The following is an 18,419-nucleotide window of genomic DNA, read 5'->3' on the forward strand; positions in this document are numbered from 1 at the left end:
AATTCAGTTTATTGCCCACCTAGTGCCCAGTGTTGAAGTACTCTTAGTGTTAAGATTCAGTAATGGATTAGTTTTGGAGTTCCAAAGCTAGGTTGATGATAAACTGAGATTAAATATGGTGTTGGAGCTGGTCTTAGAGGCAGTTTTAGTGATCACTTGTGTGTTAGGGTTGCATGCATAGATCATTTTCCACAATTCCCAATCACAATATGTTGGGACCTGTTTATGTTAGGTTTTCAGATGATGGTTAGAACTGAGTTTTTTGGGTCGAGGTTGGGATGTCCGTTAAATTTAGACTGTCATCAGTTGTTGGCACTTCACATTAAATAGGGATGTGGTATTTTCAGACACAAATGTTAATATAGCAATAAATCTAATAAGAATATATATATAATTTGTGGTATTTCTGTTATAAGATGCTTGTTGTTTGCATTTTAGTGTTTAAGCAGGTTCTTTTTTTTGCAGGCTAATGTTCAAAGATGCCTTTGAGTGCATGAGAAAACTAAGAATTAACCTCAACCTGATGTATGACCACAATCCCAAGGTTCCTGTTTTTATCTTTACATTGTATTTACAAGTTATTTCGTGACAGTAACTTCATGGAAAATTGTAGGCATTGCTACATATCGTTTGACGTGTGAGGGCCTTTCAGACCTAAGAGCACAAAGTATTACAGTAGCTGAGACTGGTCAGCTGCTTTAGTGCTTTTTACTTTTACACTGAAAGAAAATAATGCATTCAACTCCTGTCTAGTGTGTGTTGTTGTTTTGTGTACATACCTGTGATTATGCTTATTAAGCATGTGAAGTGGTGGGGAAATGCAGTTCTCAGAAAAATAAAGGCAAATATACTGGGTTACAGGTATTAGGAGCACAAACTTTAACACATCCCTTTGCTGTAACCATAAGCACTGATCATTTGAAATATGCAGCCTTATTGGTTCTTTGTTGCTCTTAAACAGGCTTATAAGCACTTTTCTAAGAGGCTCCTATTTCCCTTATCAGGTGTTTCTGGAAAATGTTGAGATGTTCCTGAAGCAGATAGACTCAGTAAACCACATCAACCTGTTCTTGACAGAGCTCAGGTGAGACAATCTCTGCTCATTTTTAAATTGCAGTAAGACGTGTGGACTGTATGTAGTAAATATTCAACTCGATGTGTCATCATCTGGAGCTTCATGAAGCTGCCCCCTCCGCCCCCTGCAAAAAGCACTCGCAATGAATCCCACCACATTTGTTTGGGCTCCATTTGTGCTGTTAGATGTGGCGTTTGTGGTGCTTTAGTTCCCGGAACACAGAGCCTCATTTCTCTGGGGATGTGATGTCACTCAGCCCTCATCTCTCCAGCATGGCGCAGCAGAACCAAACCGTTTGTTCAAAGTTGAGTCTGAGATGCTTTCGTTCCAGAGAAGGTAGTGCCTTCTTTTTTCAGAGTGTCGAGTGTCTCTTGTCACCCTTGTAGGGAAAATTTTCAAAGTGAACTTTGAATGTGTTTTATGTTCATTTTGTTGTCATGTAGTGGTGAAGGTGGGATTTGCTGACAAGCTGGTCTCCAGGGTATGAAGTCCTTGTCTAGGAAAAATCTAAAGCAAGATCTAAGAATTCCCAAATAATACTAGTAATGTCTAACATTTAAACCACAATAGGAAGTATTTGTGAAACATGAAGACATTTGTGTATTGCCTGTGTTAAAAAATGTACCTGTTCTCTGTTTGTTGCAGGGAAGAAGACACCACAAAGACCATGTACCCTTTTCCTTCATCCAGTGCTCCTCAGACTGCCTCAGGGGCCTGTGGGAAGAAAGTAGACATTGTCTGTGATGCCTTGAGAGCGGCTATGGAGAGTGTTGATCCAAACAAGCAAGTCAATTCTTCTTATTTCTGCAGATTGTTTTATTGCACTGTTGTGGAATGAATTTTGACCGCACCAGTTTTTTAATCGTTTATATTTTATTTTTGCAACAGGTACTATTTATCCATTCTAACTTCACATGTGAAAAAAAGCGTCCCAGAACTGGAAACTGCACTACAGAAAGTCCACGAGCTTCGAGGTAAATATATTCTCTTTTGAAACTCAAATAGAAAGGACAAAAAGCTGGTTCTTATTTTGCCTCTGTGTTTCAACAGCCCGATAGGGGCTTTTTTATACAGTGTTGTATTTGATTTGAATTTTCCTGGACTGCCTCAAATACTAATTTTATTTTCATGATGCAAACACAAATTGTATGCTGCCCTTTTCTGTACCGATATAATCAAATAAAAAGACACATGCATGATCACCGCTTCAGTCTGTCATGCAATCTGTAGCCAAACTGAACCGAGCGGATCAGTAAGAAGCTCTTATACCCCCTCCTGTGGACCTGAAGTGGTAATAAACTCTTCAGGATTTGAGCATTGAGGGGGGTACAGTTGGTTTTGTGGGTGTAGGAATATGTGGTTTGCAGTCCATCCCAGTTGCTTCCCTGTGTTCTCAGTCAGCCCCCCCAGCATAGCCAGTGCAGTGAGTGCGGAGGAGGCTCTGAAATACCTGCTGTTTCTGGTGAACGTCAACGAGCTGTACGAGCATTCCCTGGGGACCTACGACTTCGACTTGGTGCTCATGGTGGCGGAGAAGTCCCAGAAGGTGGGTAGGGAGGGGCCCAGCAGTAGTTAGGTGCTGTCCTAGCCTCTCGCAATACGGCAAGACCTCTTTGTGCCTAACGTTTTCCATTTCACAGCTTTGATTTCCTTTGTCATTATTTTTAACGGCTTGTCTTTCCTCTTGTTTTATTGAATGCGCTACGCTTTGTCTTTAGGACTTATCTCACCTGCTATTGCTTTTATGATGTGCAGTGCTAGCTCCTGTGCCCACTGTCATCAGTTCCCTTGATTTTTGTCCTGCAAGTCCCAGTATGTAGGATTCATATTGTTTTATGAGTCTCTGTTTGACCCGTTAGGTTTTAACTAGCCAGTTTGTGTATTTTGAAAGCTTTGACAAGAGCATATATAATATTTTGTGTTTTTTATTGGTTATTTAATGTTATCGGCCTATGAGGATGAAGGACAGAGGACATTATTGAATTGATGTCTATTTTCCTATATTTTAATCCTGTGTAGGAAAAGGTCACATGGATTTTGATCTTTTTTGGGAGTAGTCAGGTCCCAATTCTGTTTGTAGTCTGCAATTTATTTTTGTTAGTTTCTGCTTAGACAGTGACGAAAGCCGAAGAAGAGGGAAGAGTACAGCACTTTAATCCTGTATTGAATTGACTTTTATTTTTTCACTTTGATTATTCTTCTAACCATTAAGTATCTCTCTACCGCTGAAGGATCCAAAGGAATATCTACCTTTTCTGAACACTTTGAAGAGAATGGAAACCAACTACCAGAGATACACAATAGACAAGCATTTGAAAAGATACAAAAAAGCTTTACAACACCTCAGCAAGTGTGGTAAGGGTCAACTCTGTGTGCACTTTAATAGTTAATTAGATGGTCTTTAAATAATCATGTATGTATTAGTGCAGAAAAGTAAAGCAAGGCAAGTGTTCAACCAAGTGGGTGCCCTCTTAATTGTGATAAATGAGAAAAATGAGCCACATTATCCTTTTCCTCTTTGCAACTGTTACAGCTCTCCTAAATGTCAGAATCACTGTGTGATTAAGACAAGTCTTGTCTTTCATTATTGAAATAAAATGTGATTGTGTCCAACAGATCTGTGCCATGACTCTGTGACACAGCACTGTTGCTCGACCTCTTGTTGTCATCTATCAACACATGTGAAGGAAGAGACATCTATTTGGCTTTTTTATTGACTGGCTCCAACTCAGCTCTGGTGTACATGGATTCTTACCTGTCCTTCATGATGAGTCCGGGGTGGAGATTAGACAGAATATTATCCGGGGCACTCATAGTGTCACAGTCACTTTATCTCTTGATCCGGCTAATTAGTGTAACCTTCTCTCTGTGCTGTATCACAGCGGGGTTTGTTGTAGGCCTGGTGTTCCTAAAAGTGTTAGCATTGGACAAAAATAGATTTGAACAAACACACATTCACCGAAGAAACCACAGTTTTGTTATTTTTGTTATACCTTTGGTTGCTGCGTGTGGGTATGTTTGTGCAGAGGAGCACATCACTAAACGGTGACAGGTTTTGCACTTCATGTTTGCTTCTTGCCTGTTTTGTGACCCCTACTCATCCACCCAGGTGATTTAGCCACAGACACATCATTTGGTTTTATGTCAGTTAAAGCACGCAGAGCTTAAAGTATAGTGTGGCTTAAAGAGGGAAAAATCATATTCAGAATTCTGAGATTTTTCTGTAAAGCTCCTAAAATAAAGAAGCCAGGTTATTTTAATTCTTGTATTTTAATTCTTGTATTTCTAGCATGTTGGATGGGATCCTCTGCCTTTCTTAGCTTAATTGTAATCCCCTGTTGCTATTACATCCTAGGACCAGAACACTTTGCCGAATTTTTAAACCTGGTGAAGGACCAGAGGTTGTACAGTGAGGCTCTTAAGCTGTATCCATTGGACAGCCAGCAGTACAGGGTAGGTGCAGCATTTTTGTTTCTTATTTTCTAATACCAGGTTACCCCACTCATTTGAAGGACATAGCAAGCAGTTATTACCAGTCTTTCTTCCTATTCAAACATTTTGATGTTGGTCTGTAACAAGGAGGTGGGGTGGGGTCTTCCAACAGAGGATTGCTCCTCTGAAAGTGTGTGTCACATGAAGTGCCTACTCAGTTTTATTGAATTCCAAATATGTATGCTCATGTTGAAGCGAATGCTTTTAATCGGAACCTGAGCCCCTAAACGGAATACTTCTGTGAGTAAAAGAAGTCGGCAAACACTGCATAGAACAATGTGACACTAAACTCTGCTGCTGACTGTGTAAGTGTTCGCCCCCAGGAGTCAGGGCCTGGGGCAAGCACCATTGGCAGCAGTTATAGCCAAGCATTCAAGTCTTCTTGGATACGTCTGTACCAGCTTCACTGGGAAAACTGGGGCAGTTTTCACTTGGCTTTACGCTTCTTCTTTGCTCTACATTTGCAAAGCGCTGTGTGTATGAGCAGGCGGTAGGGGTCGGCGGGGCTCGTCGTTGTGGAGCCTCAGCAGTCAGAGATACTAACCGCTGTGTCCCGCGTGCAGGAAGTGGGCTGGGCCTACGCAGAGCACCTCCTGGAGCAGCAGCTCCCCGAGCAGGCCGGCCTGCTCTTCTCCCGCTGCGGGCAGCCCCGGAGGGCGCTGGAGGCCTTTGTGTCCAGCAGCAGTTGGCGGCACGCCTTGTGCATGGCCACCCAGCTCCAGTTCACCCCCGACCAGCTGGCTGGCCTGGCCCGCACGTTAGCAGGTACAGAGCACAGCACAGGGCCAGAGACGGTCCTGTTCTCCTTAGTTTTGATGGATTTTATTGCCTTGCTAAGGTGCTGGTTTGAAATCATTTTTAGAGAAGTAATAATGAACTTTCACACTTTGTGAGTTCTTACAAAGGTTTAGCTATACTAAATTTGTGGAGTTTCTGATATACTGCTGAATATAGATGGAGAATTCCTCAATAGTGTCACATTTGTACACATTTGAGTTCAGAAAAGATTAAGCCTGTTAAACCAACCTATTAGTTTCTTTAAACTAGCAGCAACCAAAATGGCTGGTATAAGTAGACTAAGCTATATGTATACTATTGTTAGGGCCTTTCCTTGATTAGTATTCAAATCCGTATTATAGTCCTCTAGCACTAAGAGGACAGTATAGTCTCTTCTAAAGCCATGTATTAAACAATTATCCTGTTGTGATATACCACATCCTAAATGCTCAGGAATGTGTACTATAGGTTAATATTGATCTATATGTCTGTTTGATGAGACGTAAAATTGAAAATAATTCTGAACTGCAGCTGGACATGGCACGCGTGCCCACATCACAAAAGGAACAGCGCAACTCTGGGCACTGCAAATTAGGGCAAATACGGAAAAAGGCAGAACTGAAAGGGTGTATCCTATTTTAAAGCACGGGGTCCCGTTTGACTGCAACATAGTGACATTTGCTAAGTTTGCAGTTGAGAAAATCCTTTACAAACTGCCAATTCAAGCTCAATACAAAGTTCAGGAGCAGAAGACACAAATAGAAATTCCGTGATGAGAATAGGAGAAACACCATATTCCCCTGCAGGGCGTATAGAATAAAGTGCCATCTCACTAGGTGGAAGATAATGCCTCTGACCGGTCTGTGTCCTTCCTGTTGCAGGGAAACTGCTGGAGCTCCACAGACACACAGAGGCAGCCCTGCTGCTGGAGCAGTACGCAAAGGTATGATGTATGACGTAACTCCCTGAGTGATGATGTAAAGCAGATAAATCTCATTAAAGCTTGGACTGCCTCTGAGGATCTAAAAACAATTAGGGGATGACAAATGTTTTTTTTTTTTTACAACATGGGTTCTAAACGAGTGTGTGGATCTACACCTAAAGGGAACTGCAGTCCCTATTTCTCAGACTGGTTATTAAATCTCAGTATCACAATAAATTCATTGACGGTATAGAAAAATTCTCAAATTTCGAATTAAGCACAAAATCATGAACTTAGTGAAAGTACTGTAAGTCGCCATGTTGTCTCAAACCCCTGGTCTCACCATGGGCGAGAGCAGGAGTTCCCACAAATAGTGACGTGGAGTGGCCCTTCCTGCTCACTAGTCACTGTAATAACTGATGTAACGTGATGTACAGTACAAGCAAATAAGTACAGGTTGTGCAGCAAATATTTCACCACAGTAAGTTTCCAAAGCAATCTGCATGTAGAGTTAACATACTGTAAGTTCCATTTAAAAGTGATAAAAGAGTTAAAAATAGTTAAAAGATGTATTCACAAGTGCTTGTTTACAATGTAATAGGGCTGCTTCACGTCACCTCCAGTTTTGTTGCCTCGTTCTGAATCACAGAACATGGTGCTTTGCATACCTGGAAATTTTGTCTATTTTGTTATGTAAATTGGAGGTGTGACTTTTGTTCTGGTTTGAGATGCACTCATAACACCAAAATATAATCTATGACATCTATAAATACTGTATATATGTGTATATATATCATATATATATTTATATAAATACAAGAATTGCATTACAGTTCAACTTTAAATGAGACCATTTACAGGGTACATGAAGAAAGACAATTTGAATTATAGTCATAAGAAAATAATGTTTTGTAATTTCCATTTAGTTTGATTGTGTAGCTGGATGTTTTATGGGAAAATATTATTGTCACGCCAACATTCTGTAGCACATGCAGGCATTCCTTCCTATTTCTATTTCTATTGTCTGTGGAGTGAAAGCGCTGTGAAAGACCTGAAGCACAGGACTGTCACTTTGTCAGCACGATGCCAGCACAGCGTCACTAGCATATCACACATCACACAGTGACCACAGGGATAGGTGACAAGAGGACAGTTAAAATTGCTCTTATACTATGGAAGTTTTTAAAATAAAATAAGACAAAGTCAAAAGGGTTAGTTATTAATAATGCCAGTGAGCTAAGGGATATATGGATTGCTTGTCCTGTCCAGTTTTTATTATATTCTTTAAACTCATGCAGTAATTTCCCTATTGTTATTGTAGTCCAGTATTGCCAGGGGCCTCTGCTGGATAAATTAACTATAATAATAATATTGCTTTGAGTGCTTTGAAATTCCTATATAAAAATACTTACAGTATATAAAGGAATTATGTTAAGAGTGCCAAAATAGATGTTCTTATAAGGAAAGACTTGTGTAATATCTGTGTAAGATCAAATACAAGAAATACTATTTTACCTTTACCTTTGAGGATCAATGCACTTTGCATTGTGCTTTTTGATAGACCGTTATCACGTGAATGAAATCAAGTAATTATTTGGTAGATGTTTCAATTATGAAAAGAATCTGCGTAACTAAAATGCAACTAAAACTAATTCAGTTTTAGTCAACTAAAAGGGTGATTTTACTTGACTAGACTGACTAAAATGTATGTTACTAAGATGTGGCTGTATCTAATAGAGATTTTAATCAACTTGACTAAGACTGACTGAAAGAACGTGGACCATTACTTGCTATGTGTGAAGTACGTGCTGTAAAAAGACATAAGTAACTGTCCCCCTCACCCCAACTCAGGACCAGGAGTGTTTGTTACAATCTAGTAAAAAGCTGTCCATGCTGAGATGTGGGTGCTGGGTAGTGGGTACTCTGGGCAGGGGGCAGGGAGAGGCTCACTCAGCTACAGTACATTTGTCTCGCAGTCCTACACTGTGGTGCCATGAATTTGATCTTGGCAGTTAACAACCTTCAGCTCGATTACATCCCGTTTTTCCCTTCTTCCGTCCAAGACCCGTCAACGAAACCAAATTGTGAATAAGTGAGTTTGGGAATGTTAAGTTCCCAGATGCCCAGACCCTATCGTATTGTATTGGGTGGGAAAAAAGGCTGAAAGGTTGTTGTTGATGGAGCTCCCTGCTGTTGTTTCAGGACTGTGAGGAAGCCATCTCTGCTCTAATTGAGGGTGCAGCCTGGGAGGAGGCTCTGAGACTGGTAACCGTTTATTTGATGTATTTTTTGAGTAGCACACATTTTCTGGCTTTGTAGGGTAAGAAAACTATCATGGATAACCCTTCCAACTGACAGGGGAGCTGGAGCCTATCCCAGCCAGCAACATCAGAGACCATTTTTGTAAACGTCCATTCTAATACGTTGCATTGGGAAGAGTGTTATCAGAGTGCAAAAGTCTTCCAGCCTGAAATTGACTAGATCTTTTCCTGTTTCTCACCTCCAGCTTTATTCCTCTATAAACTATACAGTTCCTCACCTTTCTTCTGAAATCTGAAATAGCATCTCTTGTGACTGTTTTTGTAAGTTCATTCTTCCTGTAATTGAGCGCACCAAATCGCTATTCCGATTTTCTCAAATAAAAGTATGCTTGCTGTACAGGTTAAAATTAAGAAATGTCTGGTACGATTTCTTAAGACATAACTTGCTCATCAATAGCAGTGGCAGTGCGTTACTGCACATGTGGGTGCCAAAGTCGTTACAGTTGCAGTTCAGTATTGTACATTGTTGCAAAATGTGTGGCATTTCATTTTCTTTCTGAGCAAAACGCACTTTGAACTCTTCAAAACAATTGTATTGACTGTATTTTAAAAACAACGTATTATTTCCATTTAATGTAGGTTTATTTATATAACAGACTGGACATGATGGAGACAAATCTGAAGCCTGCTCTTCTGGAAGGTAAAGCCCATGAAGTTGCTGATCAAGTCTTTACTGCAGCACTGCTGTAGCATGTCTTTTATTCTTTTATCCTGTAATAGGTAAACATACTCTATATGCATAAAAACTAAAGTATATTGATCATTTTATTTCTTCTCTGTTTTGGGGGAATGTAACTTGCAGCTCACAATAATCAGATGGCCTTCCTGGAGTCTCAGAGGTCCTTATTCATACGTCATCAAACACGCCTGGCTGTCGTACGGGAACTGAAAGAGAAGGCTAGGCTGGAGCTCCTGGGTAATTCAATCCAATCCTGATGCGTTTGCTTTAAGGCACAGATTCATGACACCCAAATGAAGATGTCTGAGTTATTCTGTTCACTGAAGGTGTTCCATATTTACCTAGTCCTTGTTAAACCAGGCCGGAAATACGATTTAAAACATATTTCTATTTCTACCTATTGATTTAACAAGGGCACAGACTAAGATAACTAACATATTTGGAAGCATTACAATTCTGTTGTTGTGTTTGTAGAAAGTGCCAGCTCTTGCAATATACCTGTATGCACTTTCTTGTCAAGCACTTCATTATTTGCTAATATTTACTTTTGACACTTGTCATGCCTTTTCCAAATTATTTTCAGTCTTTCACAAACTATTGCAAAGCAGACATGATCAAAATCCCCTCAGAAGTAAACCCTTCAAATACAGAGGCCAGGGCTCCTTTGTGCATGGATGCTTAAGAGAGCTTAAGTTATACTTGAGATTTAGCGTTGAACTTTCATTTTAAGTATTGTGTTTGTGAGCACAATTTTTCTGGTATTTCTGACAAAGTGATTGGCATTATTGTCTGGAAAACAGTTCCAGACTAAGAACTGTTTCTGATATGGCTGGGTTTACATTGTTTTACCATTTCTAGTCATATAATCTGGAAAGCGTCTTATCCTGTGAAATATATATTTTGCTGTCTTGTATTATATCTAATCTACTATACCTAATGTATACAGTGCATGCCAGAACTGAACAGCTCCAAAGTTGAAGGACAGGAGCAGTGTGTTTGCCATGACCTTAGATCTTGAACGGGCCAGAAATGCTGTTTAAATATCCTGACTGTCATCTGTGCTGAATTCAGATGAAGAAGCTCCCGACTGCCCTGATGCAGAGCTGTTCTCCGAGGCGAGCAGTGTGATGACAGCTAGCAACCTGAGCTCCAAATACTCCCATAGCAACTCCAGGATCTCTGCGTACGTGCCAAGAACTCTTTTATGGACGATGTCTTGACTTGTGTCTCCTCTTTGATGTTGTTTCTGCTGAGCTACCTATTAAATTTACAAGCCGGAGTAAAAGTTAGCTGGTTTTATAAAAAGTATCAAAGGATAGCACTTGTCTCAATATAATTAAATGTCCGTAACATTTGAAACTCTAAACTGGCGAATACTGGACAATCCTATGAAGTGGCGTGCCACAAAGCAGGCAGTCTTTGAGTTGAACCCGTGGACAAACCACAGTCTGCCCTGGTATGCTTGAATCCATCTCGGCCTGTCTGTAGGAGATCCTCTAAGAATCGCCGGAAAGCCGAACGCAAGAAGCACAGCCTGAAAGAGGGCAGCCCACTGGAGGATCTGGCACTGCTGCGCGCCCTGGCTGAGATCATCCACGCTGTGGACAAGCTCACAGGTGAGCTGTCCTGGAGAGGCACGTAGGCGAATGAATAAACGGGGAAAAAAAATGTAATGAAATAAAAATACGTGTTGAAAAAAGCAAATCAATGAATCAGATTTGTTTTTTGTTACCCCTATTTTTTATTTTGACATTTATTCATTAGATCGTGTATCATTTGCTGTACATAGTTGTTTTATGTTTGACTTTATATTGCCTCCTCCCCTTTTTTTTCGCTTTGCTTGCTCTTTTTTCATCACCCAGCGGTGTGTATGAGCTGGCGTGGACGTCAGATCATGGCTTATTACTGTAAAACTGTCTGATCGTGAGTCTGAAGAGTTTGGTACATGTAGAAATGACAACTTAGTACAGTTAGAAAAGTACTTAGAAAGTACAGTTACAGTTTTGATGAAAACACATCTGAGATCTTGTGTAAATTAAAAACCGAAGGAAACTATTTTTTAATAGATGGATGTTTGTGTAGTTTTCTGTAAGAGATATATCGCCTTACAAAGGCAAATGCCGCAGGAAAAGATATTGATATCTCTGATTTACATGTACAGATCACAAAGTATATGCAGTATTCTTGCTTAGTTTTATAAAAGATTATACTCAACATATCTATTGAAATCTAAAAAATAAAATATTAACTTACTGTATGTTTTGTACCTGTATTTTTCATATAGGCCACAGTTTTTTTTGATATTTTAATGTTATAATTATTTATGCCATCAAGTTGCTATGACTGATTTGTACAGAAAGTGAACAGTACTCATATAATTCTTGGTAGTGTGGGTGAATTCCACATAATTCAAATACTGCTTTCAAAACACACATGCATAGGATGTACAGTATTTAAACTGAGCAAAAAGTACCTGAAGCCTTGCTTAAAATTTAACTTACAGTACGTCTCTTATTTGTTTTCTCACAATTTTTAACTGCAATGAAAGCCGTGCAGTGACTTTGATTTAATCCATGCTGGGTTTCTGTTGCTTCTGTCCAGATGAAGTGCACAGCCTACTGAAAGTGCTGGTCCTGTTTGGCTATGATGACAGGGCCATGAAGCTGCAGCAGGAGTATGAAGAATCGCTGCAGCTGATGGACAGAGCCATCCCCGAGATCTGGCGGGAGGGTCTCCAGCAGGACAGCACTCCGGTGAGCCCGCAGTCTTGTCACACGCCTTCAGTAAACCACATGGCAGGGAGATCACAGTTCGTAAAGCTGAATTCTTTGCTACTTGGCTTCGAGCACTGGTTGCTGTTACCAGTTTTAGTCGGGGTCATGACCCTAACCAGCTGTAACCAGGACACCCCAAGGGACACTACACAATAAAGCTGATGGCCAGGGTTAGGCTGGCATGAGACAACCAGAACTTGTGGATTTTGGCAAGCGACAGTAACTGCTGTGACCTCATGTAGACTTGCAGGGACATGAGAGAGAGATCCTGAGTTGGCGCTGTCTACTGCAAGGTTTGGTGCCAGAAATTGAATGCCTCTGACAGCTGGCTAATGGTTAACATTAATACACGGTTGAATCTTTTATTAAGACTTTCATGAAGATATAATTACATTTTAGGTCTAAAATCAATAATAATACAGACCAAACTTAAAGGGTTCGCTGTTTCTTGGCACAGTACTGGACTAAATATACAGTACAGTGCCTTGCAATAGTATTTAAATGGTGTTGGATTAAAAGTGATATGTATACACATCTTTTTCCAGTCAGGATTTTTATTACAAATTTGCATGATCAAACATAAAAATGTTAAAGACAGAATTAGTTTGTCAAAAACTGAAATTGGCTGCTTGCGTAATTATCCAGACCCCTGTGCTCTGGTAGCTCTAAGCTGAAGAAAGGTGAAAGAATTTGCCCTAAAAAGGATATAAGTGCCTTACCATTGGCTTCTGCCTATGCACTATTGAAGTGACTGTCACATTTACTGGATAAAAACACCAGTTTAGGGATCATTGATAAGGTAGTGAATCTGAAGGAAATGTACGAAAATGAAGAGTATTTTAAGGAAGTCAGAGATAAAGTGATTAGAATACATAGGTTAAGAAAAGGGTAAAAAACATCAAAGTGTTTGGATATCTCAGTGAGCACTGATGGCTCAATAATCAAGTAGTGGAAGCTGCATCACACCACCCAGACACAGCCTAGAGAAGGCCATACCTCAAAACTCAGCATCTGACTGTTGCCATTTCATCCGCTGCCCATGCACAGCTTGAGTGTTGTATTTAATAATATACCTGACAGTAATAATGTGAAATTAAAAAGGAAATTTTATTGATTACAGTGTGGCATGTGTTTAGTAGCTATTGAATATATTATTTGGCTACATAGTATAGTATCTGTACTATATTGTTGACAAAAAAAAAGAGCTTGTGTTATTTGCGCAATAAGTAGTAGATCATAACACACTTTGGAGATGCAATTTATATAAATTACCAGCAATGTGAAAACAATAACATAAGCACAGTGCACAAGAGTCAGAAGCCATGGAGATTCGATTTTCCAGTAATCAAGTAATCGATATGATTAAATAAAAGCCTGTAGCAGGTTTTCAGCATCCCACAGAACAAAGACCTCAACTGGGAAGTAAGATAAGATAAGATCACTTTATTAGCCATATACAGTTTCTTGCATTAGGAATTCGTCTTTTTTCGATTTTCTTTCTTTGTTACCATTTCAGGGATTTGAATGACACTACAGTGTCGGAAACACTAAGGTAACTTCAGATAAGGGTTCCAATTCAGAAGTGTCAGCATCACAGAAAAATTGCTCAGCATCTATATCTTAATCACAGGCAGCTGTAATTTGAAGAAACCACAGCAGTTGTATCTGATTTATTTGGCTAATACGTCCCTGTGTCATCAGTTTGCCAATGTAATCCAAGCTGATGATGGTGAATAATCCGAGTTAGAGGCAATGTGTAAATGCTAAATAGTTTAGGTCCCAGCACAGAGAACCCGGTTAAGCACCCAGGTTAACTGGGACATCAACAGACTGAAAACAGCCAAGATTTAGAAATTGTCTGTTGCGATAAGAGACATCAAAAGGACTTGCCAGTAACTCTCAGGTATTTCATTTGCTCCAATAAAATAACCATGATTGATAGAATCAGTATTTACACATTAGAACAGGAGAAGAAAATTAACCTGACCAGAATATTCTTTATTTTTATTCACCAGCAAATCATACTCTGTTTCAGTACAGAGTTTGTTCTTGACCCAGGAAGAAAGGTTCACCAGGTTATTAAATGCAAGACGATATTGCAATTGAACTGAACTCATCTGTCCCACAGTTTAAGCAGGAAAGGGTTAATTGGAATTTGCACAGTGGTTATTAATTACTTCAGAGTGCAGACCAGATTTGTTTCAACACAAGGACAGCAGACTTTAAGCTTGCAGGTACAAGGTACTAATTTCAAGGATTCGTTGATGAGGTCACTTACTGTACATGGACAAAAATCAGAGAAACTGGATTTGAGCAGGAGCAGAGGAATGCGATCCTAAACGTGGGTAGTATTTCTCATGGCTATCACCTCTGTCATATAAATAGCACCCACCGCAGTAAAACTCAAGCTTGTGACTGCAAGGGTGGGTGTAGTTGGTATGATTGTAGTTGAAGTCAGCAGTTGTCACACAGTAATAAATGTTTTCCTGCTATTATTAGAGTGCATCGAATTATATTTTATTATTGGATGTTTCAAATAATGAAAACAATAATCATACATCTCCCCTTTCCATTTTATACTATTAACATTTTCCAGTGTGGTTATGGGTTAGAATTATGGTGATTTAAGTAACATGGTTTTCACTCTCTGTAAGTGTTGGCTGCTTGTGTGAAGGGAAGGTCTGTACTCAAACAACACATCATGTTTCACCATTCAGAATGATGGAAGACTGGGGAATAGGCAGAAGAAAAATGACACAGCAATGCAATAGCATATATAGGACCATTGTGACAGGTTGTGCAGTCCTGAATTCATACATAGGCTATGGCATACTTGTGATCTGTGCTGAAGGATCATTTCCAGAGTCTTTTTGCTAGGAAGCTGTGCCTTGCCATATCTGGCTTGCAAGGATTTGCACTTAATTTCCTAAAAATAGTTGCTTATTTTCTTCCGCCTCCTGTTAGAGTTGGCACAGCCTTTCCTTTATGAGTGATTGATTCTCATGTTTTCATATTGTCATCTTTTTAGTAGTTATAGAATTATTGTCCAAATAACTTAATTTTGCATTCCTTCGTCGGCAATATTTGAAGGATGAATTACGCCCTCCTTTGTGTAGGCTTTTTGATATTTTTGTCAGTTTGCAGTGCAGGAATCCTCACGGTCTTTGAGTTATGTTTTCATTCTTTTTTTTCCCTGCTGTTATCATGATTGGATGTGATTGTACAGTACGTCACAATGGATAAATGCTAAGAAAATGTAAATGTTGTGCTTTAAGGTCCTGGGACCTAATTCAACAGCAAACAGCATCATGGCTTCATACCAGCAGCAGAGAGCATCCACACCATTACATCAGGGTATGTATTACCACTTTGTTTTGAAGGAATGTGCAGTAGGAAGTCGAGCAGGATTTGTGGAGCTTCTATTTCAAACTCCTACCAAAGGGTATTTTAAATATCTTGTTACAGTCCCAAGTTGTTTTTTAAGGAAGATTAATAATGCTGCATCTTGAAATAGTGCCTTTCAAGATGCATCTTTAGATTTAGATCAAAACATTTAATAGACATGTATACACAAAAATACAGTGTTGTGTAAGACACAATTTGAAACTCATGGCTGACTTGCAATCTCCAGTATAGTCAGTTCTGGATCTATGTTAGATATGTAACAGATTTATTTGGGAGTCCTGTTTAAAAAGCTTCATTAAGGTCATTCCATTGTGCAGCCTCAGTAGATTTGCGTTTGCTCTTTTTCTTCTTAAAAGCTAGTGTACAATATACATCACATCATTGAATGTAGGTCTCTCATATTTTATATTTTCTTTTTTTAGATGCAGAGATCTTTTTTCCTCCAAAAATGAAAAAGAACATGAAATGGAAGCTTAATCTCCTGCAGTAGACTACCTGTACAGGGCCACATTGACACATTTGTATTTAAAACGCCAGGCACAATAAAGCATCAATAAACGTTTAAGTTTCACTGTTTTGAGTGTTGCTTCTCAGAAGTCTTGACTCAAAAGTACAGACTCCAACCCTGGTACAAGACAGCGCTTGTCCAGAGGATTTTATAGGTAGATTTTAAATGATTAACTTCCAAAGCCCTGAAACAATTTAACTATGATTAGATAAATAAGATGACGTGTTAATTTATGTAGTTAAGAGATCACCAATAACAAAATCAGACTACCCGTTAGCCCTCAGTGTTCCCTTCATTCAATCATTACTTGTTTAAATGATCAATTTGTTAAACGAGGGTTTCTCATTTTTAATTAATAGGTGATTTAGGTGTCCTGTAAAATAAACTGGATTGGGGATCTCCGGAAGCAAGGCTGGAGATCCCTGGTTAAGTAATAACTCATTAATCCCGCCGATTCTGCAAGTATTATAGTACAGTAAAAACATCTGATATTCTCTGGAATGCTCAGCTATTGGTGAATATGATAAACCATTGCTACCTCAAGTAGCAAGCGAGTCATGTTTGTCAAAGGTGGTGCTACATATTGTAACACTATTAACATGCTTCACTTGCTATATAATTTTTGTCTTTATCGTTTCTTTTTAATAAAAACTATTTTGTACCGCTAAACGCATCACGAAAATGGCATGAAGGAGTAAGTGACATACTGCACAAACATACTTTTCAGTCTTTCCTGTTTAATTTTAAATACATTTATTTTAAATCCCGGGAGGTCGATTTACCAATTTATCATTTTTCTTGACTTTACATTAGCTTGACATTTTCCAGTATAATTAATTAGGGCTTATGCTGATACATTATATTAACCAGCTACTCAAAGTGTATAGAAAAGGTATGAACTTGTTACCTGGTAGGACATGGATGCCCAAGTTGTTTTTTTTTTCTCTACTGAAAGCAAACGATAACGGGTAACAAGAAACGATTTGGTTTTTGTTCAGCGAATTTTAAGATGAAGTCCTTGGACATTCTTTTCTTTCTCGTTTACTTAACTCTAAAGACTTTGTAACTTTAACTTGTCGCCATACAATTTTGTGGAAACTTTTAAAAACATTTTCGATAGATGATAAAAGGTCCCCTCTCCTCGTACTCTTCCTTACGAACCCAGAGTGACTGAAAAGCCTGGAGCGAAGCGAGAATGGAGCCCCCTCTCCACACTGCGTAATTGCGCTCAGGTACCGCCACGACCGCGGCTTCGCTTCTGGGAGCAATTTTGTCAAGTTCGTACTGCAGGCGTTCGGGGAATCCCGGGAACATTGTTGAACCGCCACAGACGACAATATTCTTGAGCAAATCCTTCTTAATTTGAATGTCACACTTGTTGATGCAGTTCATTACCATTGTCTGCAGTCCGGGTTCCCTGGAACCTAACGCGATGGGCTGAAACAAGGCTTCTGGGCAAGCGAATCGCTCTTTGCCAATAGAAATTAAATGCCCGTCTGGGAGCTCGTAGTCCACTGCGCAATCATTTTTATCCAAAGACATTTCGTGGTCTGTGTCAAGCGAGATATAGCAACATTTCTTCTTGATATCTTCCACAATGCTGTGTAGATTGTCTGGGATCGTCTTACCCGAATCTTGTAGCATGCTCAGCAGGTAAGCGTCGAGACTCTGGCCGCCGTAGTCCACTCGCCCGGTGTGGCTTGGCATGTGATAGCCGTCGTGAATGGGAACCGCGTAAGAGCAGCCGTGCCCGCTCTCTAAAACGATGCCCGTGGTTCTGCCGTACGAGTACACGGACAATACGGACTGGTAGGCAATGTGAATAGCAGGAATGCTGAATGTCTCGAACATCAGTTCTGCGAATTTCTCCCTGTTGGTTGTGGGGCTCAGGGGGGGATCGGAAACGAGCACCGCATGCTCTTCGAATGGGACCTGCAGCTCTTGTTGGAAGACATACTCCCACAGGCGTTCAACCGCCTCCCAGTCGGTCACAATGCCGTGCTGCAGAGGCGCCGTCCACTCCAAGTCCGGTCTCTGCAGGAGCTCCTTTCCAACAAAGCTCTCTCGGCGGCTGAACCCGGCCACGTCCGATCTCCGGCGCGTTACCCCCTCCGCACTGGGAATCACACAGGAAGGTCCGGGCTGTCCTGCGAAGCCAGCCTTTAGGTATCCTGTTCCCAAATCTATGATCACGGCCTTGGTGCGCTTAACGACGACGCGTTGTTGGGATTTGGGTATTGGGTGTTTGTCCGGAGCGCTTGGGCCTTCATTGGAATTTATCTTGATCAATTTAGCGACTTTCGCAGGACCTTTAGTTGGAGTAATAGGGTCCATCAGGCCGTCTCTTTGATCGAGTTCCGACATTTTTACATCTTCGAAGTTAAAGCTTCACACAATGTGTAAATATCTGATCCATACCGAGATTTGAGATAAATACGGTTGTCAATACAACAGATGATGATCCTT

At 40.1% G+C, this 18,419-nt stretch overlaps 2 protein-coding genes across 4 annotated transcripts in view; one reads left to right on the top strand and one right to left on the bottom strand.

Moving 5' to 3' along the window:
• Positions 1-16,010, top strand: part of elp1 (elongator acetyltransferase complex subunit 1) — a 35,364-nt gene extending 19,354 nt beyond the window's left edge. For 2 of the 3 annotated variants that reach the window (XM_069189446.1, XM_069189444.1), the window contains exons 21-37: positions 466-544; positions 1,005-1,084; positions 1,721-1,858; positions 1,964-2,049; positions 2,473-2,621; positions 3,307-3,430; positions 4,431-4,528; positions 5,131-5,332; positions 6,226-6,287; positions 8,469-8,531; positions 9,167-9,227; positions 9,390-9,503; positions 10,338-10,449; positions 10,755-10,882; positions 11,868-12,019; positions 15,316-15,394; positions 15,868-16,010. In XM_069189446.1, the coding sequence (XP_069045547.1) occupies positions 466-544; positions 1,005-1,084; positions 1,721-1,858; positions 1,964-2,049; positions 2,473-2,621; positions 3,307-3,430; positions 4,431-4,528; positions 5,131-5,332; positions 6,226-6,287; positions 8,469-8,531; positions 9,167-9,227; positions 9,390-9,503; positions 10,338-10,449; positions 10,755-10,882; positions 11,868-12,019; positions 15,316-15,394; positions 15,868-15,935 (1,795 nt within the window). In that variant the 3' untranslated portion in view covers positions 15,936-16,010. Of the gene's footprint in view, positions 1-465; positions 545-1,004; positions 1,085-1,720; positions 1,859-1,963; positions 2,050-2,472; positions 2,622-3,306; positions 3,431-4,430; positions 4,529-5,130; positions 5,333-6,225; positions 6,288-8,468; positions 8,532-9,166; positions 9,228-9,389; positions 9,504-10,337; positions 10,450-10,754; positions 10,883-11,867; positions 12,020-15,315; positions 15,395-15,867 lie in introns of those variants that run through there. The other variant, XM_069189448.1, reaches the window with a different exon arrangement.
• A 660-nt stretch (positions 16,011-16,670) lies between these two features.
• LOC102694736 (actin-like protein 7A) lies at positions 16,671-18,400 on the bottom strand. Its single transcript, XM_006629763.3, has one exon. It carries the CDS (start codon positions 18,315-18,317, stop codon positions 17,055-17,057), a length of 1,263 nt encoding a protein of 420 aa, XP_006629826.2. The 5' UTR covers positions 18,318-18,400; the 3' UTR covers positions 16,671-17,054.
• Between the last annotated feature and the right edge of the window lie 19 nt (positions 18,401-18,419).

This window comes from Lepisosteus oculatus, chromosome 1 (assembly GCF_040954835.1).
Source record: "Lepisosteus oculatus isolate fLepOcu1 chromosome 1, fLepOcu1.hap2, whole genome shotgun sequence".
In the NCBI taxonomy this organism is placed as follows: Eukaryota; Metazoa; Chordata; class Actinopteri; order Semionotiformes; family Lepisosteidae; genus Lepisosteus; species Lepisosteus oculatus.